The following is a 25,295-nucleotide window of genomic DNA, read 5'->3' on the forward strand; positions in this document are numbered from 1 at the left end:
TGCAATAAAACAGTCTCAGACAATACTACATCCCAGCGGAAACCTGGGAGACACCTGTGGGGAGCTGGCCCACAGACCAACGGGGCACACTGCAGTTCAACAAAGAAATGTCTCCTTTTGAGCTTCGAGAGAACCAGGAGACAAAGAAGTAAAAGCCAAAAGAGAACTAGCCATCGCAAACAACAAATGTGGCAGCACAAAGAAGGATGGTCTTTGTATGCCTGAATGGTGGGTTTGGGAATGAGGGGGCCACGTTGGCCTATTTAGCCTTTTGCATATCCGTTTAACCATTAGAGGCATCTTTGAGTCCTAAGGACACCTATATATACATTTCTATACCTATAGATCTATACATAATTATATATAAATATGGGCACATATATAGGCAACACGTAACAGCCACATAATAATAATAATGATATGGCATTTGTTAAGCGCTTACTATGTGCAAAGCACTGTTCTAAGCGCTGGGGGGGGGATACAAGGTGATCAAGTTGTCCCACGTGGGGCTCACAGTCTTAATCTTCATTTTACAGAAGAGGGAACTGAGGCTCAGAGAAGTTAAGTGACTTGTCCAAGGTCACACAGCAGACATGTGGGGGAGCCGGGATTAGAACCCATGACCTCTGGCTCCCAAGCCCGTGCTCTTTTGTTATATATGTGCCCTCCGTGCCTTTCATTCGGTTGCATTTACTGAGCGCTTTCTGCGCACAGAGCATAGTGTGGTGCTCTGCACACAGTAAGCGCTCAATAAATACGATTGAATGAATGAATGAATGGTTGCCGATAGGGGGGTGGTCATCATCAATATCATCATCATAATAAATGATAATCATAATCCAATGGGGTATTTGTTAAGGGCTTGGTTTCCAATAGGGGGGTGGTCATCATCATCATCATAAATAATAATCATAATCCAATGGGGTATTTGGTAATCGCTTGATTATGTTGCCAAATTGTAATAATAATCATAATCAAACGGGGTATTTGTTAAGTGCTTGGTTTCCATTAGGGGGATGGTCATCATCATCATCATCATTATCATAAATAATAATCATAATCCAATGGGATATTTGGTAATCGCTTGGTTATGTTGCCAAATTGTAATAATAATCATAATCAAACGGGGTATTTGTTAAGTGCTTGGTTTCCATTAGGGGGATGGTCATCATCATCATCATCATTATCATAAATAATAATCATAATCCAATGGGATATTTGGTAATCGCTTGGTTATGTTGCCAAATTGTAATAATAATCATAATCCAATGGGGTATTTGTTAAGCGCTTGGTTTCCGTTAGGGGGATGGTCATCATCCTCATCATTATCATTATCGTAAATACTAATCATAATCCAATGGGGCATTTGGTAATCGCTTGGTTATGTTGCCAAATTGTAATAATAATCATAATCCAATGGGGTATTTGTTAAGCGCTTGGTTTCCGTTAGGGGGATGGTCATCATCCTCATCATTATCATTATCGTAAATAATAATCATAACCCAATGGGGTATTTGGTAAACGCTTGGTTATGTTGCCAAATTGTACTTTCCCAAGCGCTTAGTACAGTGCTCTGCACACAGTAAGCACTCAATAAATACAATTGAATGAATTGAATGAATATGTGCATATGTATTTTTAGTGGTATTTGTTAAGTACTTATTATATGCCAGGCACTGTACCTTGCGCTGGGGTAGATATTAGCTAATCAGGTTAGTTGCAGTCCCTATTCCATATGTGGCTCACCGTCTTCATGCCCATTTGACAGATGAGGTAACAGAGGCACAGAGAAATGAGGTGACTTGTCCAAGGTCACACAGCAGAAAAGCAATGGAACTGGGATTAGAACCCAGGCCCTTCTGACTCCCACACTGCTTCTTAGATATGCATCATATATAAATTTGAACTCTCATGGGCAGAAAGTGAAATTTCAAACAAAATTATAACACAACTGAACCTTTCCTCACCTCCTTCCTTTCCCCACAGCACCTGTATATATATATATGTTTGTACATATATATTACTCTATTTATTTATTTATTTTACTTGTATATATTCATTCTATTTATTTTATTTTGTTAATATGTTTGGTTTTGTTCTCTGTCTCCCCCTTCTAGACTGTGAGCCCACTGTTGGGTAGGGACCGTCTCTATATGTTGCCAACTTGTACTTCCCAAGCGCTTAGTACAGTGCTCTGCACACAGTAAGCGCTCAATAAATATGATTGAATGAATGAATGAGGATATTTTAAAAGGCTTTCCCTCATAGCCAGATCTGTCTGTGGCAGTAAAGGTGAGGGGCCATTTGGTCTAATATAAACAATTGTTACTGTTAAATGCTTACTATGTGCTAAGCACTGCGCTAAACACTGGGGTCGACACAAGATGATCAGACCGGACAGTTTCCAATCCTCAAGGGTCTCACAGACTAAGTAGGAGGGAGAACAGATGTTAAAGTGTGGCTCAGTGGAAAAGAGCCCGGGCTTTGGAGTCAGAGGTCAAGGGTTCATCATCATCATCATCATCATCATCATCAATCGTATTTATTGAGCGCTTACTATGTGCAGAGCACTGTACTAAGCGCTTGGGAAGTACAAATTGGCAACATATAGAGACAGTCCCTACCCACCAGTGGGCTCACAGTCTAAAAGGGGGAAACAGAGAACAAAACCAAACATACTAACAAAATAAAATAAATAGAATGGATATGTACAAATAAAACAAATAAATAAATAAATAGAGTAAAAAAATATGTACAAACATATATACATATATACAGGTGCTGTGGGGAAGGGAAGGAGGTAAGATGGGGGGGATGGAGAGGAAGGAAATCCCGGCTCTGCCAAAATGTCAGCTGTGTGACTTTGGGCAAGTCACTTGACTTCTCTGGGCCTCAGTGACCTCATCTGTAAAATGGGGATGAAGACTGTGAGCCCCCCGTGGGACAACCTGATCACCTTGTAACCTCCCCAGTGCTTTGCACATAGTAAGTGCTTAATAAATGCCATTATTATTTTACAGCTGAGGAAACGGTGGTTCAGAGAATTTAAGTGACTTGTCCAAGGTCACATTCCTGGCTAGCAAGGAATCTTTTGGTCAAACTGAAATAACGTTTCTCGATGTGTGATGATCCGGGGTCACCTTAAGGAGAAACTCCGGCCCGGTGACCAGCCTTCCTTCAGGGCCAGTTGACCCAACAGTACTGTTGGCCCCTGAAATGCCCCAAGCCCACAGTCATCTTGATGTTAGCCTCATTTTGGGGGCAGCGGTACCATCTGTTCTGCTCTTCTGGGAAACCCCAAAGCTTATTCCTCCTGTGACATAAGGAGGATTTTAGTCTGGGCCTCAAGAGCTGGCGGTCATTCTAGGTACGAACATCACCTCTCCGATCTATATTTAGCATTGCTAATCTTACTATTTCAGTCTTGGGGGGAAGGAGGGAGAGAGAAGCTACTTACCTTGAAAACAGGCCAGAGGATTATTCACTAGGGTCCGTGGGAGAGTTTCTTACATTCAAAGTGTGAAACAGAGATAAGCTTCAACCTGAAAAGTGATTCATTCGGGCTCAAGTGCCAACAACAAATCCCAGAGTTAGATACAGCTGGAGCAGGATCCCAGCTGGCTGGGATGGCCATCTCCATGCCGGAAACAGGTTGGCTGAGGGCACCGTGGTGCTTTTTTTGTTTTTTTCAGTGGTATTTGTTAAGCTCTTACTATGTACTGGGTTAGATACAAGAGGTTGGACACAATCTGTGTCCCACGTGGGGCTCACAGTCTTAATCCCCATTTTACACATTACGGTAACTGAGACCCAGAGAAGTGAAGTGACTTCCCCAAGATCATTCATTCATTCAATCGTAGTTATTGAGCGCTTACTGTGTGCAGAGCACTGTAATAAGCGCTTGGGAAGTCCAAGTTGGCAACATACAGAGACGGTCCCTACCCAACAGCGGGCTCACAGTCTAGAAGCGGGACACAGACAACAAAACAAAGCATATTAGCAAAATAAAATAGAGTAATAAATCTGTACAAACATATATACAGGTGCTGTGGGGAGGAGAATCAATCAATCAATCAATAGTATTTATTAAGCGCTTACTGTGTGCAGAGCACTGTGCTAAGCTCTTGGGAAGTACAAGTTGGCAACATACAGAGACAGTCCCTACCCAACAGTGGGCTCACAGTCTAGAAGGGGGAGACAGAGAACAAAACCAAACATACTAACAAAATAAAATAAATAGAATAGATATGTACAGGTAAAATAAATAAACAAATAGAGTAATAAATACGCACAAACATATATACATATATACAGGTGCTGTGGGGAAGGGAAGGAGGTAAGATGGGGGGATGGAGAGGGGGACGAGGGGGAGAGGAAGGAAGGGGCTCAGTCTGGGAAGCCCTCCTGGAGGAGGTGAGCTCTCAGTAGGGCCTTGAGAGCTAGCTTGGCGGATAGGCAGAAGGGGCAGATGGGGAAGGCACTAGGCCCAGCTGCTTCTCTATGCGTCTCTGAGGGGAAGCAGCGTGGCTCAGTGGAAAAGAGCCTGGGTTTTGCAGTCAGAGGTCATGGGTCCAAATCCCAGCTCCGCCAATTGCCAGCTGTGTGACTATGGGCAAGTCACTTCACTTCTCTGGGCCTCAGTTCCCTCATCTGTAAAATGGGGATGAAGACTGTGAGCCCCACATGGGACAACCTGATCACCTTGTATCTACCCCAGCGCTTAGAACGGTGCTTTGCACATAGTAAGCGCTTAACAGATACCAACATTATTATTATTATTATTATTATTACCTCAGCGCTTAACAATCAATCAATCAATCGTATTTATTGAGCGCTTACTGTGTGCAGAGCACTGTACTAAAGACCATCATCATTATTATTATTATGTAGGTAGTGCTCAGGATGGAGCGGGGCCCGCCATTCAGCTTGGAGGGGCTTCCACAGGCTTTCGCACAGCAGACAAGTGGCCAAGCCGGAATTAGAACCCAGGTCCTTCTGACTCCCGGGCCCCCTGTTCCACTAAGCCACGATGCTTCCCACACACAGGCACATGAGCAGAAGCAGCGTGGCTCAGTGGAAAGAGCCCGGGCTTTGGAGTCAGAGGTCATGGGTTCAAATTCCGGCTCCGCCAACTGTCAGCTGTGTGACTTTGGGCAAGTCACTTCACTTCTCTGGGCCTCAGTTTCCTCATCTGTAAAATGGGGATTAACACTGCGAGCCACCCTGTGGGACAACCTGATCACCTTGTAAGCTCCCCAGCGCTTAGAACAGTGCTTTGCACATAGTAAGCGCTTAACAAATACCATCATCATTATTATTATTATGTGCAAAAAGCGAATTCCCCTGATGCCGAGTCATCACCTTAGGAAGTGACGTTCACAGGTCGTCACCACCGGAGCTACAAGGGTACTTGACAACACACACACAGCCTGCCATGGTTCAGAACACCACCATCCCACAAAACTCATAATAATAATAATTATTATTATTATGGTATTTGTTAAGTGTTTACTCTATGCCAGGCACTGTACTAAGCGCTGGGGTGGATACAAGCAAATCGGGTTAGACACAGTCCCTGTCCCATGTGGGGCTCACAGTCTCAATCCCTATTTTAAAGATGAGGTAACTGAGACAAAGGGAAGTAAAGTGACTCGCCCAGAGTCACACAGTAGATAAGTGTAAAACAGTTACCTCATCTGTCAAATGGGGATTAAGACTGTGAGCCCCACGTGGGACAACCTGATCACCCTGTATCCTCCCCAGCGCTTAGAACAGTGCTTTGCACATAGTAAGCGCTTAACAAATGCCAGTTATTATTATTATTATTATTATTATTATTATTATTATTAAGTGGCAGAGCTGGGGGATTAGAAACCATGACCTTCGGACTCCCAGCCCCATAGAGAAGCAGTGTGGCTCAGTGGAAAGAGCCCGGGCTTTGGAGTCAGAGGTCATGGGTTCAAATCCCGGCTCTGCCAATTGTCAGCTGTGTGACTGTGGGCAAGTCACTTCACTTCTCTAGGCCTCAGTTCCCTCATCTGTCAAATGGGGATTAAGACTGTGAGCCCCCCCGTGGGACAACCTGATCACCTTGTAACCTCCCCAGCGCTTAGAACAATCAATCAATCAATCAATCGTATTTATTGAGCGCTTACTATGTGCAGAGCACTGTACTAAGCGCTTGGGAAGTACAAATTGGCATCACATAGAGACAGTCCCTACCCAACAGTGGGCTCACAGTCTAAAAGGGGGAGACAGAGAACAGAACCAAACATACCAACAAAATAAAATAAGTAGGATAGAAATGTACAAGTAAAATAAATAAATAAATAGATAGAGTAATAAATATGTACAACCATATATACATATATACAGGTGCTGTGGGGAAGGGAAGGAGGTAAGACGGGAGGATGGAGAGGGGGACGAGGGGGAGAGGAAAGAAGGGGCTCAGTCTGGGAAGGCCTCCTGGAGGAGGTGAGCTCTCAGCAGGGCCTTGAAGGGAGGAAGAGAGCTAGCTTGGCGGAGGGGCAGAGGGAGGGCATTCCAGGCCCGGGGGAGGACGTGGGCCGGGGGTCGATGGCGGGACAGGCGAGAGCGAGGTACAGTGAGGAGATTAGTGGTGGAGGAGCGGAGGGTGCGGGCTGGGCAGTAGAAGGAGAGAAGGGAGGTGAGGTAGGAGGGGGCGAGGTGATGGACAGCCTTGAAGCCCAGGGTGAGGAGTTTCTGCTTGATGCGCAGATTGATCGGTAGCCATTGGAGGTTTTTTGAGGAGGGGAGTAATATGTCCAGGGCGTTTCTGGACAAAGATAAGCCGGGCAGCAGCATGAAGTATGGATTGAAGTGGAGAGAGACACGAGGATGGGAGATCAGAGAGAAGGCTAGTGCAGTAGTCCAGACGGGATAGGATGAGAGCTTGAATTAGCAGGGGTAGCGGTTTGGATGGAGAGGAAAGGGCGGATCTTGGCAATGTTGCGGAGCTGAGACCGGCAGGTTTTGGTGACGGCTTGGATGTGAGGGGTGAATGAGAGAGCGGAGTCGAGGATGACACCAAGGTTGCGGGCTTGTGAGACGGGAAGGATGGTAGTGCCGTCAACAGAGATGGGAAAGTCAGGGAGAGGACAAGGTTTGGGAGGGAAGACAAGGAGCTCAGTCTTCGACATGTTGAGCTTTAGGTGGCGGGCGGACATCCAGATGGAGATGTCCTGAAGGCAGGAGGAGATGCGAGCCTGGAGGGAAGGGGAGAGAGCAGGGGCAGAGATGTAGATCTGCATGTCATCAGCGTAGAGATGATAGTTGAAGCCGTGGGAGCGAATGAGGTCACCAAGGGAGTGAGTGTAGATTGAGAACAGAAGGGGACCAAGCACTGAACCTTGGGGAACCCCCACAGTAAGAGGATGGGAGGGGGAGGAGGAGCCTGCAAAAGAGACTGAGAAAGAACGACCGGAGAGATAAGAGGAGAACCAGGAGAGGACGGAGTCTGTGAAGCCAAGGTCAGATAACGTGTTGAGGAGAAGGGGGTGGTCCACAGTGTCAAAGGCAGCTGAGAGGTCGAGGAGGATTAGGACAGAGTATGAGCCGTTGGATTTGGCAAGCAGGAGGTCATTGGTGACCAGCAGGAGGTGGAGGTGACCAGCAGGGGAACAGTGCTTTGCACATAGTAAGCACTTAATAAATGCCCTCATTATAATTATTATGCTCTATCCACTGAGCGCTGTTTTCATCTGGCAGCCAGGCTGAGCCAAAGGACTTGCCTATCTTTACTTCTCGTCAACTGGAAACAACTTAAAAAACAAACAAAAAAAGAAACGTCTTTTCTGCCGTTTGGGAAGAACAGGAACTGCGCTGGAAAAACAATGGGTTCGGGGATATAATAAGGATAAAAAAAAGCCCACGTGGTGGGGTTGCTCCGCTTCCTCTTTTGTGTGGACTAATGATAGGGGATGTATTTCCAGAACCCCTGCTCTTGACTCCCTGAAGATGTGCAAATAAAGGGAGGAAAGAGGAGCAATGCTGAGAAAGATTAACTGTGAGCCACCCCCATTTTATTAATGCGGCCCTGTGGTTCTTGTCCCAGACCATCTCCTCTATCTTCTCCTTCTTTCGAGCTAGGGAGTTTCGAGAATGTGGCTGGAAATATTCAAACTGTAAAGCAAGTCCATAAAAATGAAAGATCAGATGAATGCCTTGGGTTGAGTTTGTTTTTTCTGCTTTAAAAGATTCATTGTCCTTCTTTCGTGTCTACTCACTGAGTTGCTCCAGGGGTCCAAGGTGCTTTGGTACCCAATGCTCTAAAGTTTCAATTTCCCCATAATGGATCCTTTGTGTAGAGTGCGATTACGTTGACACCAATCAATCATTTCAGGACTAGGTCGGGTCATAAGATTACACATGCCATTGAGTCAGAGGTCAGAGGTTCAAATCCCGGCTCCGCCAATTGTCAGCTGGGTGACTTTGGGCAAGTCACTTCACTTCTCTGGGCCTCAGTGACCTCATCTGTAAAATGGGGATTAAGACTGTGAAACCCCCTGTGGGACAACCTAATCACCTTGTAACCTCCCCAGCGCTTAGAACAGTGCTTTTCCGTGGTCACCTGCTTCACCAGGAAGCAGCCTGGCCTAGTGGAAAGAGCACGGGAGTGGGAATCAGAGGACCTGGGTTCTAATGCCAGTGCATACACACATTTCCAGAATCCCAGCTCCTCTTTGGGATGCCGCAGGAATCAAGCTGTCCAGGATTCCTCAGCTTGAGCGCAGTCCCGCAGAGGAGCGGGAATCTGAGGGACCTGAAGACAGCTCACAGTCTTGGCAGAATTGGCACAACCTCCGGGGGAAGGAAGCTCTTCAGGGGCTTCATCCATACATTCATTCGTTCAATCGTATTTACTCAGTGCTTACTGTGTGCAGAGCACTGTACTAAGCGCTTGGAAAGTACAATACAGCAATAAAGAGAGACAATCCCAGCCCATAATGGGCTTACAGTCCTTATCCCACATTACCGTCTCAATCCCCATTTTACAGATGAGGTAACCGAGACACAGAGAAGTGAGGCGACTTGCCCAAGGTCACACGACAGACAAATGGCAGAACCAGGATTAGAATCCATGACCTAACTACTCCCAGGCCCGTGCTCTATCCAACCACGTCATCTTGCTTCTCGAGTTAAGTGACTTTCCCAGGCCCCACATCAGGTAATGATGGAGGCAGCATTAGAACCTCTGACTCCAAAGCCCGGGCTCTTTCCATTGAGCCAGCGGGATGGCAGCACGGAGGAGGTGTTAATAAGCATTATTAAGGCCACATCTTCCAGAGGCCTTCCCCAATTAAGCCCTCTTTCCCCCAGCTCTCTCTCCCTTCTGCATTTTCTAAACACTTAAATCCGTGACTTCTGGGCATTTGATATTTGCTCCACCCTCTACCCCACAGCACTTTCATTCATTCAATCGTATTTATTGAACGCTTACTGTGTGCAGAGCACTGTACTAAGCACTTGGGAAGTACAAGTTGGCAACATATAGAGACGGTCCCCTACCCAGCAGTGGGCTTATGTACATAGAAGCAGAGTGGCTCAGTGGAAAGAGCCCGGGCTTAGGAGTCAGAGGTCATGGGTTCTAATCCCGGCTCTGCCACATGTCTGCCGCATATGTTGCCCACTTGTACTTCCCAAGCACTTACTACAGTGCTCTGCACACAGTAAACTCTTAATAAATATGATTGAATGAATCATCATCATCATCAATCGTATTTATTGAGCGCTTACTGTGTGCAGAGCACTGTACTAAGCACTTGGGAAGTACAAATTGGCAACATATAGAGACAGTCCCTACCCAACAGAGGGCTCACAGTCTAAAAGGGGGAGACAAAACCAAACATACTAACAAAATAAAATAAATAGAATAGATATATACAAGTAAAATAAATAAATAAATAAATAAACACTTAAATAAATAAATAAATAGAGTAATAAATATGTACAAACATATATACATATATACAGGTGCTGTGGGGAAGGGAAGGAGGTAAGATGGGGGGATGGAGAGGGGGACGAGGGGGAGAGGAAGGAAGGGGCTCAGTCTGGGAAGGCCTCCTGGAGGAGGTGAGCTCTCAGCTGTGTGACCTTGGGCAAGTCACTTAACTTCTCTGAGCCTCAGTTACCTCATCTGTAAAATGAGGATGAAGACTGTGAGTCCCACGTGGGGCAACCTGATCACCTTGTATCCCCCCAGCGCTTAGAACACATAGTAAGCACTTAACAAATGCCATCATTATTATTATTACGAATCTTTTAATTATATACTATAAATTATTTATTCAGACGAACGTCTGCCTCCCCGTTTACATTGTAAACTCATTGCATTCTGTTGTATTGTTCCCTCCCAAATGCTTAGCACAGTGCTCTGCACATAATAAACCCTCAATAAATACCATCGATTGATTGATTGAATGAGGCTATGCAGTCTCCTTTTTCTCCTCGTCTCCCAACTGTCCTCTTCCTTCCTCTTCTGTCCTCTTCCTTTGTCCTTCTCCTCTTTAGCAGCAACAGACACCACCAATGCTAACCCACCTTTATTGGTTTAGTTTTCTTTGGAAAAAGTTCAGGCCTGGGAGATGGAAGAATTGGCCTCTAATCCCAGCTCTGTCTGCTATGTGACCTTGGGCAAGTCCCTTAGGCTCTCCGTGCCTCTGTTCCCACAAATGTGAAATGGAGAGAAATGATCACATCTCCCTCCCTCTTAAATGGTAAACTCTACGTAGGACAGAGAGAGTATTTGATCTGATTATCTTGTACCTATCCCAGAACTTAGCACAGTATTCAGCACATAGTAAGCCCTTAATAAATTCCATGAATGAAACCCCAAACCCTGTGTAATGGGAGATTCTGGCATGGCCAGGACTTTACATTTCTTATATCAATCAAATAATAAAAATATTAATAATAATAATGGCATGTATTAAGCACTTATTATGTGCAAAGCTCTGTTCTAAGCACTGGGAAGGTTACAAGGTGATCAGGTTGTCCCTCGGGGGGGCTCACAGTCTTAATCTCCATTTTACAAATGAGGTAACTGAGGTACAGAGAAGTTAAGTGAATTGCCCAAAGTCACACAGCTGACAATTGGCGGAGCCGGGATTTGAACCCATGACCTCTGACTCCAAAGCCTGGGCTCTTTTCCACTGAGCCACACTACTTCTATCCCAGCACTGAGCACAGTATTCAGCACATGGTAAGTCCTTAATAAATACCATGAATGAAACCCCAAACCCTGTGTAATGGGAGATACTGGCATGGCCAGGACTGCATATTTCGTATAGCAATCGAATGTATTTATTGAGTGCTTACTGTGTGCAGAGCACTGTGCAGAGCACTGTACAGAGCACTTGGGAGAGTACGATGTAACAAAGTTGGTAGACCTGTTTCTTGTCTTTAGAGGCAGGTTATAAGATGTCTGTAAAACGGGGATTGAGACTGTGAACCCCACGTGCGACAGGGACTGTGTCCAACCGATTTGCTTGTATCCACCCAAGCGGTCAGTACAGTGCCTGGCACATAATAAGTGCTTAACAAATACCACGATGATTATTATTCCGAACCAGACTGCCGCCACTTGGGTGGTGACAGCAGTGGCTGTACTTCAGCAGCAAGGGCTCGCAGTCTAAAAGGGCTGAGCCGCTTACATTTTTCAGATTTTGCCTGTTACAAAAACCATTTTACAGATGAGGAAACTGAGGCCTAGAGAGGTTGAGTGACTAGTACGGGATTACCCAGCAAGTCAGTGGCAGAACTGGGAATAATCTCTTACTCCCGGGCCCACGTCATTATTTAATAATAATAATAGTAATAATAATAATAATCATGGCATTTGTTAAGGGCTTACTATGTGTGAAGCACTGTTCTAAGCGCTGGGGGAGAATAAAAGGTGATCAGGTCATCCCACGTGGGGCTCACAGTCTTAATCCCCATTTTACAGATGAGGTAACTGAGGCTCAGAGAAGTTAAGTGACTTGCCCAAGGTCACTCAGTAGACATGTGGCGGAGCAGGGATTAGAACCCATGACCTCTGACTCCCAAGCCCGGGCTCCTTCCACTGAGCCACGCTGCTTCTCATATTATTTGTATTAATGATTTATTTATTTGCATTTTTATACAAATGCATCATTTATTATTTGTTATGATGCATTAAAATGCAAATACATTGTTATAATGCAAATATATTATTTATACAAATAAATACAAATTTATTTGTATTAATATCTGTCTCTCCCTCTAGATTGTAAGCTTGCTGTTGACAGTGTGTGTCTCTGTTCATTCATTCAATCATATTTACTGAGCGCTTACTGTGTGCAGAGCACTGTACTAAGCGCTTGGGAAGTACAAGTTGGCAACACACAGAGACAGTCCCTACCCAACAGCGGGCTCACAGTCTAGAAGGGGGAGACAGAGAACAAAACATATTAACAAAATAAAATAAATAGAATATGTACAAGTAAAATAAATACATTGTTATATTGTACTCACCCAAGCTCTCAGTACACTGCTCTGCACACGGTAAGCGCTCTGTAAATACGATTGAATGAATGAAGAATGAATGCACTCTCCACTAGGGCCACACTACTTCTCTGTCCCTTGATAGAAGAGGCTCTTAACGTTTGTGAATAACAATTAGGATAATTATTATTATAAAAGTATTTGTTAAGTGCCTCCTATGTGCCAATCAAATCAGACACAGTCCTTATCCCATATGGGGCTCACAGTCTAAGACGGAGGGAGAATCCCCAGTTTTACAGATGAGGAAACTGGGGCACAGGGAGGTGAAGTGATTTGCCCAAGGCCTCCCAACAGACAAGTGGAGGAGCCGGGATGAGAACCCAGGTTTCCTCCCTTCCCATCCTGTGCTCTTTCTTCTGGATCATGATGGAAACCCACCAAGTCCCCTATGGCAGCCCCTCACTTGCGAAAGAGAACCGTGACATTCCTGATTTTTTGGAGCGAGTCTGTCAACAGGGGACTGGGAACCAGGAACGTCACCTGAACAAGAAACCGATGGAGAAATAAATTGAATATAGATTTTTTTTTTAAGAGTTTTGGCTACAGGCACTTCTCATTAGAGGTCGAAACAATCTTTCCAACTAATTGTTCTCGAAATTCATCCATCCCGGCTTTCTAAGCAAAGAGGTTAAATTGATCCGATCGATGTTAGAGGGCCTGGGGATGAAACCAATTAGATCTTCCTAATGTACTTTAATCTTCAGAGGACACTGCAGCAATGATACTCTCCCTGCATTTCGGCCCACAGATTTATTAATTACTCTCCTGCGAGAAACTCCAGTACCTGGATAACCCTCAGGCAGCAGGGTAGGAGGGAGGAGATGAAGAAGCTCGGGTTAGATTGGGGAGGGCTTCTCACAGATAGAGTTACCATTTTACCTTGAACCTGTTAGGGGGAAACCCAGACACAAGGATTATCATAATAATCGTGAGCACCGGGAAAGGCACAGTCAGATCCAAACTTCTTCATTCATTCAATGGGGGAGTCTCCCACAAACCTTATTTCAGAGATTTCCCCCATCCAGTCCTCACCCGTTTTCCATGGTCACCTGCTTCACTGGGAAGCAGCCTGGCCTAGTGGAAAGAGCACGGGAGTGGGAATCAGAGGCTCTGGGTTCTAATGCTGCCTCCACCATTACCTGATGTGGGGCCTGGGGAAAGTCACTTAACTCGAGAAGCAAGATGACGTGGTTGGATAGAGCACGGGCCTGGGAGTAGTTAGGTCATGGATTCTAATCCTGGTTCTGCCATTCGTCTGTCGTGTGAACTTGGGCAAGTCGCCTCACTTCTCTGTGTCTCGGTTACCTCATCTGTAAAATGGGGATTGAGACGGTAATGTGGGATAAGGACTGTGTCCAATCCGATTTGCTAGTACCCATCCCAGCACTAAGTATAGTGCCCGGCTCAAAGTAAGCACTTAACAAGTACCAAAATTATTATGATTATCCTTGCCTCAGTTTTCTACATTCTGTAAAACGAGGATGAAATTTCCTGTTCTCCTATCCTCTTAGACCATAAGCCCCACATGGAAGGGGGACTGTGTCTGAACTGCTTGGGTGATATTACCCCAGCGTTTAGTACAGTGCTTGGCACATAGGAGGTGCTTCGCAAATACCACTATTATAAGAAGTTTCAGGAAAAGGGGTAGTGTAAGGTGAGAGGAACATAAGGACACAACCTCAAGGAATAATCTCTTCCAGATGCCTCCACCAGTCAAACTAAGGCTTCTGAGCTTGGCTGTGTTGAAAGTACTAGCCCCAAATCTTCCAACATGTGGGATAAACAGGCTACATCACTGGGTCATTCAGACGCACTTGGGGCTCCATAAAATGGTTTCAAACCGCCATTAGGCTTGCCCTGCTCAGTCACGACCGCATCATTTTCTGGGCTTCTTGCCCACACTCTTATCTCCTTCCAAACTCCCCCCAAAACACAGAATGAAGCGGAGCAAATCAGAGCGAGCCCGAAGAAAGGCAGCAGAAAAGCCAGGAACAAATATCCCTGAAAGGGAACATGACAGGAGACAAAACGAGCTTTGTGAAGTTGGCTTTCCTTGTGCTGCATTTTACCATGCCTTTCCAAACTTCGTTAATTTAAAGAGGAGGGTTGACACTTCGGTCATTCCATTTGACAGATTCTACTGGCAGTGCCCTCTCATTCAACTCGTCCCCACAGCACTTATGTACATATCTGCAATTTATTAATTTATATTTCTGTTGGCCTCCCCCTCTAGACCGTGAGCTCCGCGTGGGCAGATAATGTGTCTGTTATATTTTTATATTATACTCTCGCAAGAGTTTAGTACAGTACTCCGCTCAACATCTATGACTGATTGATTGATTATTGCTCCTGCATCATCATCATTGTCGTGACAATCAATGCCACTACCATTAACATCATTCTTCTCAACTCCCCTCCCCATATCACCTTCATCACCAACATCATCATCATCATGAGTGCTTACAAGGTGGGAAGTGCAAAACCACTACTTTTCCTCTCCTCCCTTTCTCTAGCCACCATGAAAGTAATAGTGATGATAAGGACATTTAATTTAGTGCTTGTTAATTATAATAATAATGGCATCTATTAATTGCTTACTATGTGCAAAGCACTGTTCTAAGTGCTGGTGAGGTTACAAGGTGATCAGGTTGTCCCACGGGGGGCTCATAGTCTTAATCCCAATTTTACAGATGAGGTAACTGAGGTACAGAGAAGTTAAGTGACTTGCCCAAAGTCACACAGCTGACGTGTCAGAGCGGGGATTTGAACCCATGACCTCTTACTCCAAAGCCCGTGCTCTTTTCCACTGAGCCACGCTGCTTCTCTTATGTCTCAAATATTGTGATAAAAAATGATGGTATTTGTTCAGCACTTGCTATGTATTCTAAGTGCTGGGGAAGATACAAGGTTATGGGTATTTTATCCCCATTCTGCAGATGAGGAAACTGAGGCACAGAGAAGCTAGGTGACTTGTCTAAGGTCACACAGAGGCAAGAGGCAGAGCTGGGATGAGAAACAATCCCACGTTCTTTCCACTAGTCCAAGCTGCCCTCATAAACTGCCATGCTGTCCAGCCCTCTCTCCTCCTCAACCCACAGTTCCTCTCATTTTTACGTTTTCATTTCATTCATTCATTCAATCATATTTATTGAGTGTTTACTGTGTGCAGAGCACTGTACTAAGCGCTTGGGAAGTACAAGTTGGCAACATATAGAGACGGTCCCTACCCAACAATGGGCTCACAGTCTAGAAGGGGGAGACAGACAACAAAACAAAACATGTGGACAGGTGTCAAGTCGTCAGAACAAATAGAATTAAAGCTAAATGCACATCATTAACAAAATAAATAGAATAGTAAATATGTACAAGTAAAATAGAGTAATAAATCTGTACAAACATATCTACAGGTGCTGTGTGGAGGGGAAGAAGGTAGGGCCGGGGGGATGGGGAGGGGGAGAGGAAAAAGGGGGCTCAGTCTGGGAAGGCCTCTTGGAGGAGGTGAGCTCTCAGTAGGGCTTTGAAGGGAGGAAGAGAACTAAATAGGTGGAGGTGTGGAGGGAGGGTATTCCAGGCCAATGGAAGGACATGGGCCTCATTGTCGTAGTCATTACAAGCTCACAGAGGAATCTGGGCAGGATTTTGGAATGATGGAGAAAACCAAATTCAATATCTGAGATAGTTCCCTCAGGGCAATTCAGGCCATGTGAAGCAGCCTGGCCTAGTGGACAGAGAACAGGCCTGGGAGTAAGAAGGACCGGGGTCCTAACCTCAGCTCTGCCACTTGTGTGCCAAGTGACCTTGGGCAAGTCACTTCACTTCTCAGGGCCTCAGTTACCTCGTCTATAAAATGGGGATTAAGACTGTGAGCCCCAGGTGGGGAAGTGGACTTTGTCCAACATGATAATTTACACCAGTGACTGGCACATAGTAAGCACTTAACAAATACCATTAAAAAAACCCAAAAAACTCATGCCACACACCCTGACATCCCTCTTGACACCCACCCCGCTGAAATTTTTATAAAGGGTTCCTTTGTCACTGAAAGAAGCTGTGTGTATGTGTGTGATCCCATGGAAACTAGCTGAAAAAGAATGATAGCACTGTACAGCAGGAGGTACAGTCATTGGCTCAACCCAGAGGAGCATGACCTCGAAAGGAATAAGAAACGGAATGTGGGTTGATTTTTTCCAGAGAGTTTGAAAACATTTTGTGGATGCCAGATAGTGTAGGACTGGCAGATGGCATGACAGATGCTGTGAGATAAAAGTGACTTACTACTAGGTGAACCATAAAAAAACAAACAAGAGGACAGGGAAAAAGAAAACACTCCATCCGTTGTGGTGGCCATTTCTCTTTGACGCTAAAATTCTGCTATAGCAGAATTCCAAAGGATTATGGGATGCAATTGAAGTTTGCCAATTCCTTTTCACTGATCATTGGCATTCTAAATTTAATGAGCAGAGTGGATACACTTTTCTGTTTGTCAATGGACCAGAAACTCTAAGTTAAATTAAAAACTAAAGTGAAGAAAAAAACATCAAAGCTGTGCTGCTATACTGCAGGCTACGATGATTCGCATCCGCTGGCCAAGTTCTCTGCTGAATAGCGAGCATAAGCTAATTGGAATCTGACCTCTAATTTTAGAAACACTTCCAAAATAATTTTAAAAGGCAATTACAAGAACATCCAACGTTTACACAGCACCTTATCCATGTTGCTAAGAAGGCTTTCAACCTTTCAATAATTCAGCATTCTATCACCACTAGGTATTGGGGCAGGGGACCGATATTGTCACCTCATTTTAGGGGACAGTGGGGGGACTGAGGAATATGAGAATTAAGTGACTTGCTCAAGACTTCACAGCAGAGCATTCAGCTCAGTGAGTGTCTAATTGGACTCGAGAGCTGTGTATGAAATGAAAGAGGTTAATTGACGAAAAGCAGCATGACCTAATGAATAGAGCATGGGCCTGGGACTCAGAAGAACCTGAGTTCTAATCCCAGCTCCACCGCTTGTCTTCTGTGTGACCTTGGGCAAGTCACTTCACTTCTCTGAGCCTCATCTGTAAAATGGGGTTTAAGACCGGAGCCCCATGAGGGACACGCTTCTCACCCTGCCTTGATCTCAGCTATCTCACCACCAACCCCAGGCTTACGTCCTGCCTCTGTCCTGGAATGCCCTCCTTCTTCAAATCCGACAGACAATTACTCTCCCCCCACCTCAAAAGCCTTATTGTGCTTTGCACATAGTAAGCGCTTAATAAATGCCATCATTATTATTGAAGGCCCATCTCCTCCAAGAGGCCTTGCCTGACTAAGCCCCTCTTTCCTCTTCTCTCACTCCCTTCTGCGTCACCCTGACTTGCTCCCTTTGGTCATCCCCCCTTCCAGCCCTCCAGCACCTAGGTACATATCTGTAATTTATTTATTTATATTAATGTCTGCCTCCCCTCCATAGATGGTAAGCTTGTTGTGGGCGGGGAATGTGTCTGTTTATTGTTGTACTCTCCCAAACAATAGAGTACAGTTTATTGCTGTACTCTCCCAAACACTTAGTACAGTGCTCGCCACAGAGTTAATGCTCAATAATTACAACTGAATGAATGAATATGGACGGCGTTGAACCTGATTACTTTATACCTGCTCCACTGCTTAGAACAGGTCCTGGCACATAGTAAGTGCTTAACAAATACCATAAAAACAAAAACAAAAACAGAGGAACTAGAAAGTGGGCTTACAAGTGCTGGCTTTCATCTCCAGTGCCTCGCTAGTTCAACGTGGGACCAGTGAGCTCAACAGTATTAGGTGCGTAGTGTGGAAAGCAGAGGGGATCACCAATGTATAAACTAGGTTTGGTAAATCTGAAAGGGTCACAACAGATCAGCTGCAGAGTGGGTAAGCAGAGCAGTTGTTCTTTCTTTGACTACCACCATGCTGAGCCAACCTCCAAGGCTGGTGGCCTCTTCAGCCAGTAAGCGACTCATGTTTCCCTCTCAGGATGGGTTTCCTTTTGAGAAGATCCAAGAAAATCTCTATTTTAGCCTTTTCCCCTGCCTCCTTCTCAGTCAGTCTGTCAATCGTTCTTATTGAGCGCTTACTGTGCTTAGTACTTGGGAGAATACGTTATAACAGACACATTCCCTGCCCACATCGAGCTTACGGTTTAGAGGGGGTGGCAGATATTAATGTAAATCAGTATGTTACAGATATGTATGTAAGTGTCGTGGGGTTGGGAGGGGGGAGAAATAAAGGGAGCAAGTCAGGGTGACACAGAAGAGAGAGGGAGAAGAGGAAAGGAAGGCTTAGTTAGGGAAGGCCTCTTGGAGATGTGCCTTCAAGGCTGCGAAGCAGGGGAAATATGAGGAGGGAGGACCTTTCAGGTCAGAGGCCTCCTCACATCTCCTATTTCCACATACCTCCTCTGATCCCAGTGGTAAAGGAGCACGCTGAGGCCAGGGCCGGTTTCAGACACTGGGACTGTCTGGAGGAGGAAAATTTACCCTCCCCATCTCTAGAGTGGCCAGCCCACTGACCACGGCCTTGCATGCTTTACACTAGGTACTCAAGGTAATCTTACCTTCAAGACATGTTTTCTTGGGTGTCCCACCCACACCTCATACTTAACATGTCCAAAAGCAAACTCCTTATTTTCCCACCCAAACCTTGTCCTCCTGGTGATTTTCCCATCACTGTTGACAGCACCACTATCCTTCCTGTTTCACAAGCCAGGATAACCTTGGTGTTATCCTTGACTCATCTTTCTCAATCAACCCGCATTTTCAATTTGTCACTGAATCCTGTTGGTTCAACCTTCATAACATCATTAATATCCATCATTTCCTATCCATCCAAACTGCTACCACATTAATCCAAGGATTTATCCTATTCCGCCTTGATTAATGCGCCAGCCTCCTTGGGGATCTCCGTGCCTCTGTCTCTCCCCTCTCTAGTCCATACTTCACTCTGCTGCCAGACTATTTTCCTAAAAAAACGTTCAGACCTTGTTTCCCCACTCTTCAAAAACCTTCCGTGGTTGCCCAGCAACTTCCACATTCATTCATTCATTCATTCATTCAATCATATTTACTGAGCGCTTACTGTGTGCAGAGCACTGTACTAAGCACTTGGGAAGTACAAGTTGGCAACATATAGAGACGGTCCCTACCCAACAACGGGCTCACAGTCTAGAAGGGGGAGACAGACAACAAAACAAAACAAGCGGACAGGTGTCAAGTCATCAGAATAAATAGAAATAAAGCTAGATGCACATCATTAACAAAATAAAGAGAATAGTGAATATGTACAAGTATAATAGAGTAATAAATCTGTACAAACATATATACAGGTGCTGTGGGGAGGGGAAGGAGGTAGGGCAGGGGGGATGGGGAGGAGGTGAGGAAAAAGGGGGCTCAGTCTGGGAAGGCCTCCTACAACATTGGCTTTAAAGCAGTCAATCACCTTGCCCCTCCTACCTCACCTCACTGTTCTCCTCCTACAACTCAGCCCGCATACTTCACTCCTCTAATGCCAAACTACTCACTGTACCTCAAGCTCGTCTATCTCACTCCCGACCTCTCAACCACATTCTGGCCTGGAAAACCATCCCTCTTCATATCCAACCGACAATCACTCTCCCCACTTTTAAAGCCTCACTGAAGGCACATCTCCAAGAAACCTTCCCAGTCTAAGCCCTCATTTCTTCTTCTTCTCCCATTCCCTTCTATGTTGTCCTTCCACTTGGATTCACTCCTTTTATTCAATTGTATTTATTGAGCTCTTACTGTGTGCAGAGCACTGTACTAAGCACTAGGAAAGTACAAGTTGGCAACATGTAGAGACGGTCCCTACCCAACAGCCGGCTCACAGTCTAGAAATCATCCCTCCCTCAGCCCCACAGCACTTATATACATATCCACAATTTATTTATTTATATTAATGTCTGTCTCCCCCACTAGACGTTAAGCCCACTGTGGGCAGGGAGCATGTCTACCAACTCTGTTACATTGTACCCTCCCAAGAGCTTAATACAAGGCTCTGCCCACAATAAATGCTCAATATTTACTATTCTATTTATTTTATTTTGTTACAATATTTTGTTTTGTTGTCTGTCTCCCCCTTCTAGACTGTGAGCCCGTTGTTGGGTAGGGACTGTCTCTCTATGTTGCCAACTTGTACTTCCCAAGCGCTTAGTACAGTGCACTGCACACAGTAAGTGCTCAATAAATATGATTGAATGAATATGTTGCTAACTTGTACTTCCCAAGGGCTTAGTACAGTGCACTGCACACAGTAAGTGCTCAATAAATACGATTGAATGAAATGAGTGAAGAAGTACAACTGGCTAATTGATTGATGTAATGATGTCATATGGAACAGTATGCACAAGTCTACCTGAGCTAGTTTGATTGATTGAAACTTTATGAATATAATAATGGTAAAAAGCAATGGTAAGGTAATCTACTAACCATTTTAATCTTTAATTAGTGAATCATAAGCAGCATGGCCTGGATAGAGCATGGGATTGGGAGTCAGAAGGATCTGGGTTTTAATTCTGGTTCTGCCAGTTGTCTGCTGCATGACCTTGAGAATATCATTTCCCTTCTCTGTGACTCAGTTATTTTCTCTCAAAAATGGGGATGAAGACTGTGAACCGTGTAGGACCTGATTAGCTATGTGCAAAGGACTGTTCTAAGAACTGGGGTTGATCCAGGATATGCAGGGCAAACATTGTCCGTGACGTGACCTATGAAGGACTCATCTCCTAAGGGGAAGAGAGAATGGGTATTGAGCCCCCATTTTGCTGAAATGTAGAGCAGTTAAGTGACTTTATTTCTATTTATTCTGATGACTTGACACCTGTCCACATGTTTTGTTTTGTTTGTCTCCCCCTTCTAGACTGTAAGCCCGTTGTTGGGTGGGGACCGTCTCTATATGTTGCCAACTTGTACTTCTCAAGCGCTTAGTACAGTGCTCTGCACACAGTAAGCACTCAATAAATACGATTGAATGAATGAATGAATCTATTCTAGTGCTTGTAACAGTGCCTGGAACATAGTAAGTGCTTAACAAACACCATAAAAGATTTGCCGAGCTTTCTAATTTAGGAATAGAAAATCCTTGCAGAGTTGCCAGGCTGCCCTGCTGCCATGCCAACTGCTGCTAGCCCTTTTGACGTTTGCCTGGAATTAACTGTCTTCACTGTCTGAAGCCACCCCTGAATGCTGCCCGTTTGGTAATGACTAGTTTGTGAGGCGTGTTTCTGACAAAATCCCTCTCTCCTACACTTATTCCTCTAGCGGGACGCCATCCCATGGTCTTGTTTCCCCTGACCTGGATCTTAAAAGCACATCACTGCCTTCCTGGGCTTGCAGACCATTTTAGATTAGTAAATCCACTGGTTACAAATCCCAGACACTCAAAACAGCCCCAGAGACCCACGATCCAGGACACAGAGTAACTGGGCCAGGGACAAGTCCCAACTGAAATTCTGATTTCCCTCATAATAATAATAATAATAGTATTTGTTAAGCACTTACTATGTGCAAAGCACTGTTCTAAGCACTGGGGAGGTTACAAGGTGATCAGGTTGTCCCATGTGTGGGGGGGCTCACAGTTTTAATCCCCATTTTACAGATGAGGTAACTGAGGCCCAGAGAAGTTAAGTGACTTGCCCAAAGTCACACAGCTGACAGTTGGCAGAGGCAGGATTTGAACCCATGACCTCTGACTCCAAAGCCCATGCTCTTTCCACTGAGACACGCTGCTTCTCATTGGACATCAAAAGAATAGGGAGACCCTTCAAGGTGATGTTTTATTTGGCTTTTCTGTTGACTAGATTGCTTTAGGTGTACTATTTTTATACGTGTTTGAGAATAGTGTGACATTGGTCACACCTGAAACTAACACCTCTGGCATTTCTGAAGTGTCTAAAATTTGCTTTCACCACATAACCATCCTCAATATTTGCCTTTCCTTCTCACCCTCCTCCTCACCTCATACTGTCATTTCAACTCCATAAAGCTTTAGACTCCATGAAACTTTAGAGAAGCAGCGTGGCTCAGTGGAAAGAGCCTGGGCTTTGGAGTCAGAGGTCACGGGTTCAAATCCTGACTCCGCCAATTGTCAGCTATGTGGCTTTGTGCAAGTCACTTCACTTCTCTGGGCCTCAGTTCCCTCATCTGGAAAATGGGGATGAAGACTGTGAGCCCCCCGTGAGACAACCTGATCACCTTGTAACCTCCCCAGTGCTTAGAATAGTGCTTTGCACATAATAAGTGCTTAATAAATGCCATTATTATTATGAAGATTATCTCATTACATTTCGATCTTATGGATCTGCTGTCTCAACGCAATAGGGCACATCTTGTGAATAAATATTAATTGGAGAAACCTCACCTTTGATTCTCCTGTCTCCATCCTCTTGCTCAGGATGTTTCTTAAAATGGGTACACCTTCCCTCCCTACATCAGGCCACAGCCCTCCCTACATTCAAAACCCTCCTAAAATTCCACATTCCAGAACCAGGACCGTCTCTATATGTTGCCGACTTGTACTTCCCAAGCGCTTAGTACAGTGCTCTGCACACAGTAAGTGCTCAATAAATGCGATTGAATGAATGAATGAACCTTACGCTGTGTAATTACATCAACCACCTTTAGTACATATGCAGTCATTTACACCAATCCTCAGCATTCATAAGCAGTATAGTATAGTGGGAAGCAGTATGGCATAATGGATAGAGTGTGAGCCGGGAGCCAGAAGGTCATGGATTCTAATCCCGATTCTGCCACTTATCTGCCGTATGTCCTTGGGCAAGTCACTTCATTTCTCTGGGCCTCAGTTACCTAATCTGTAAAGTGGGGATTGAGACTGTGAGCCCCACGTGGGACAGTACTTTTTTACTTCTATTTATTCTGATGACGACACCTGTCCACATGTTTCGTTTTGTTGTCTGTCTCCCCCCTCTAAACTGTGAGCCTGTTGTTGTAGGGACCGCCTCTATATGTTGCCAACTTGTACTTCCCAAGTGCTTAGTACAGTGCTCTGCACACAGTAAGCGCTCAATAAATACGATTGAATGAATGAATGAATGAATGACAGGGACTGTGTCCAACCTGATTTCCTTGTATCCACCTCTGTGCTTAGTACAGTGCCTGGAACTTAGTAAGTGCTTAAGAAATACCATTATCATTATTATTATTATTATTATATGTGGACACGTTAATTTCTATTCAACACTAATTGGAAAGTTAGTCTTCCCTATGAGAAAGTAAACTTCTTGTGGGCAGGCATCATGTCACTTCTTCATTCTGTACTTCCTTCAGGTGCCTAGTACAGTGCACTGCACCAAGTGAGTGGTCAAGGCAACAGACTACCTTAAAAAACCAGATAAATAATTTCCCTGAGTTATCCCTTGGAACAAAAATCTCTTTACAAGTTTGTCCTACTGTTGTGAGAGAACTTCTGGCTATAGGAAAACAAATGCCATTCTTGCATTCCGACAACAACCAAAGAAACCGTGAAGAAGGGTAAAACATTTTCTCAGCTTTCATTCATTCATTCCTTCAATTGTATCGAGTGATTACTGTGTGCAGAATACTGTACTAAGCGCTTGGAAAGTACAATTCAGCAATAGAGAGAGACAATCCCGGCCCATACCGGCTTACAGTCTAGAAGGGGGAAGACAGACATCGAAATAAGTAAACAGGCATCAATACAAATAAATAGAAGTATAGATATATACATATCAAAACAAGTAAACAGGCATTAATTTAAATAAATAGAATTATAGATATGTACATATATATGCAAGTGCTGTGGGGCAGGGGGTAAAGAAAAGGGAGTGAGTCAGGGAGAAGCAGAGGGGAGGAGGAGCTGAGGAAAGGGGGGGCTTTCTGTCCTGATTAAAGCTTGATATTGTACACAGATATCCTAACAGATTAGATGATGTAGTATACTAAGAAGATTGTCAAAAGATTACATTGGACATCATGAGAACTCTATTGTAAAGACATCTCACCAATTGATGCAAATGTTTGCTTGAACAGTATCCAAAATTGAAATGAACTTAGTAAACCTAACACTGTCAGGTGAAACTCTAAGCTATTTTCTTAGTTTTTTCCTCCCAAATTCATTTTCTTTTAGGGAAACTTCCAAGGATTTCAAGTTTTTCTTTAGAGTGCTAAAAATATAATACATATATGTACATTCAATGCTTCCCTTCCAAATACACTTGAGTAGGTTTTGATTTCCCACAGGGAGTAAGATAAGTCTGTGAGCCAAAATCAATAACTTGAAAGTTTTTCATTAAAGCTCTCACTAACCTTCCATGGGGGTATTGTTGTCTGGTCGATTTGCAAAGACAACATCCACGTACTCAAGCTGCAGTCTCTGGAGGGAACTCTTTAATCCTAGAAGCAGGAGCAGGAAAAAGACAAGGAAGGAGAAAATCATTAGAAACAACTGGGGTGAAGATTGGATCACAACTGGAAATACACTGTTATCCTGTGGACTTGCTTAACATTAAGAGGAGACAATTAATCTCATTTCCACAGGTCTCCTGGCTTCTCCCAAATGAGCCCCACTTGGATGATATGCAACTTGGATTTGTACCTCTTAAGCACTTGATCTTCACCCCACTGCCAGCTCCACAGCACATAATAATAATAATAATAATAACGTTGGTATTTGTTGAGCGCTTACTATGTGCAAAGCACTATTCTAAGTGCCGGGGAGGATACAAGGTGATCAGGT

General features: G+C 44.5%; 1 protein-coding gene across 1 annotated transcript in view; it reads right to left on the bottom strand.

Moving 5' to 3' along the window:
- Nucleotides 1-7,757: 7,757 nt before the first annotated feature.
- The window catches only part of LOC119927003 (voltage-gated potassium channel subunit beta-1-like), a 495,308-nt gene continuing 477,770 nt past the window's right edge, over nt 7,758-25,295 (bottom strand). The window contains exons 8-10 of the mRNA XM_038745523.1: nt 24,866-24,952; nt 12,527-12,552; nt 7,758-7,781 (exon numbers count right to left, since the gene is read on the bottom strand). Coding sequence (XP_038601451.1) covers nt 7,758-7,781; nt 12,527-12,552; nt 24,866-24,952 — 137 coding nt within the window. The remainder of the gene's footprint in view (nt 7,782-12,526; nt 12,553-24,865; nt 24,953-25,295) is intronic.

Source organism: Tachyglossus aculeatus, chromosome 1, assembly GCF_015852505.1.
Source record: "Tachyglossus aculeatus isolate mTacAcu1 chromosome 1, mTacAcu1.pri, whole genome shotgun sequence".
In the NCBI taxonomy this organism is placed as follows: Eukaryota; Metazoa; Chordata; class Mammalia; order Monotremata; family Tachyglossidae; genus Tachyglossus; species Tachyglossus aculeatus.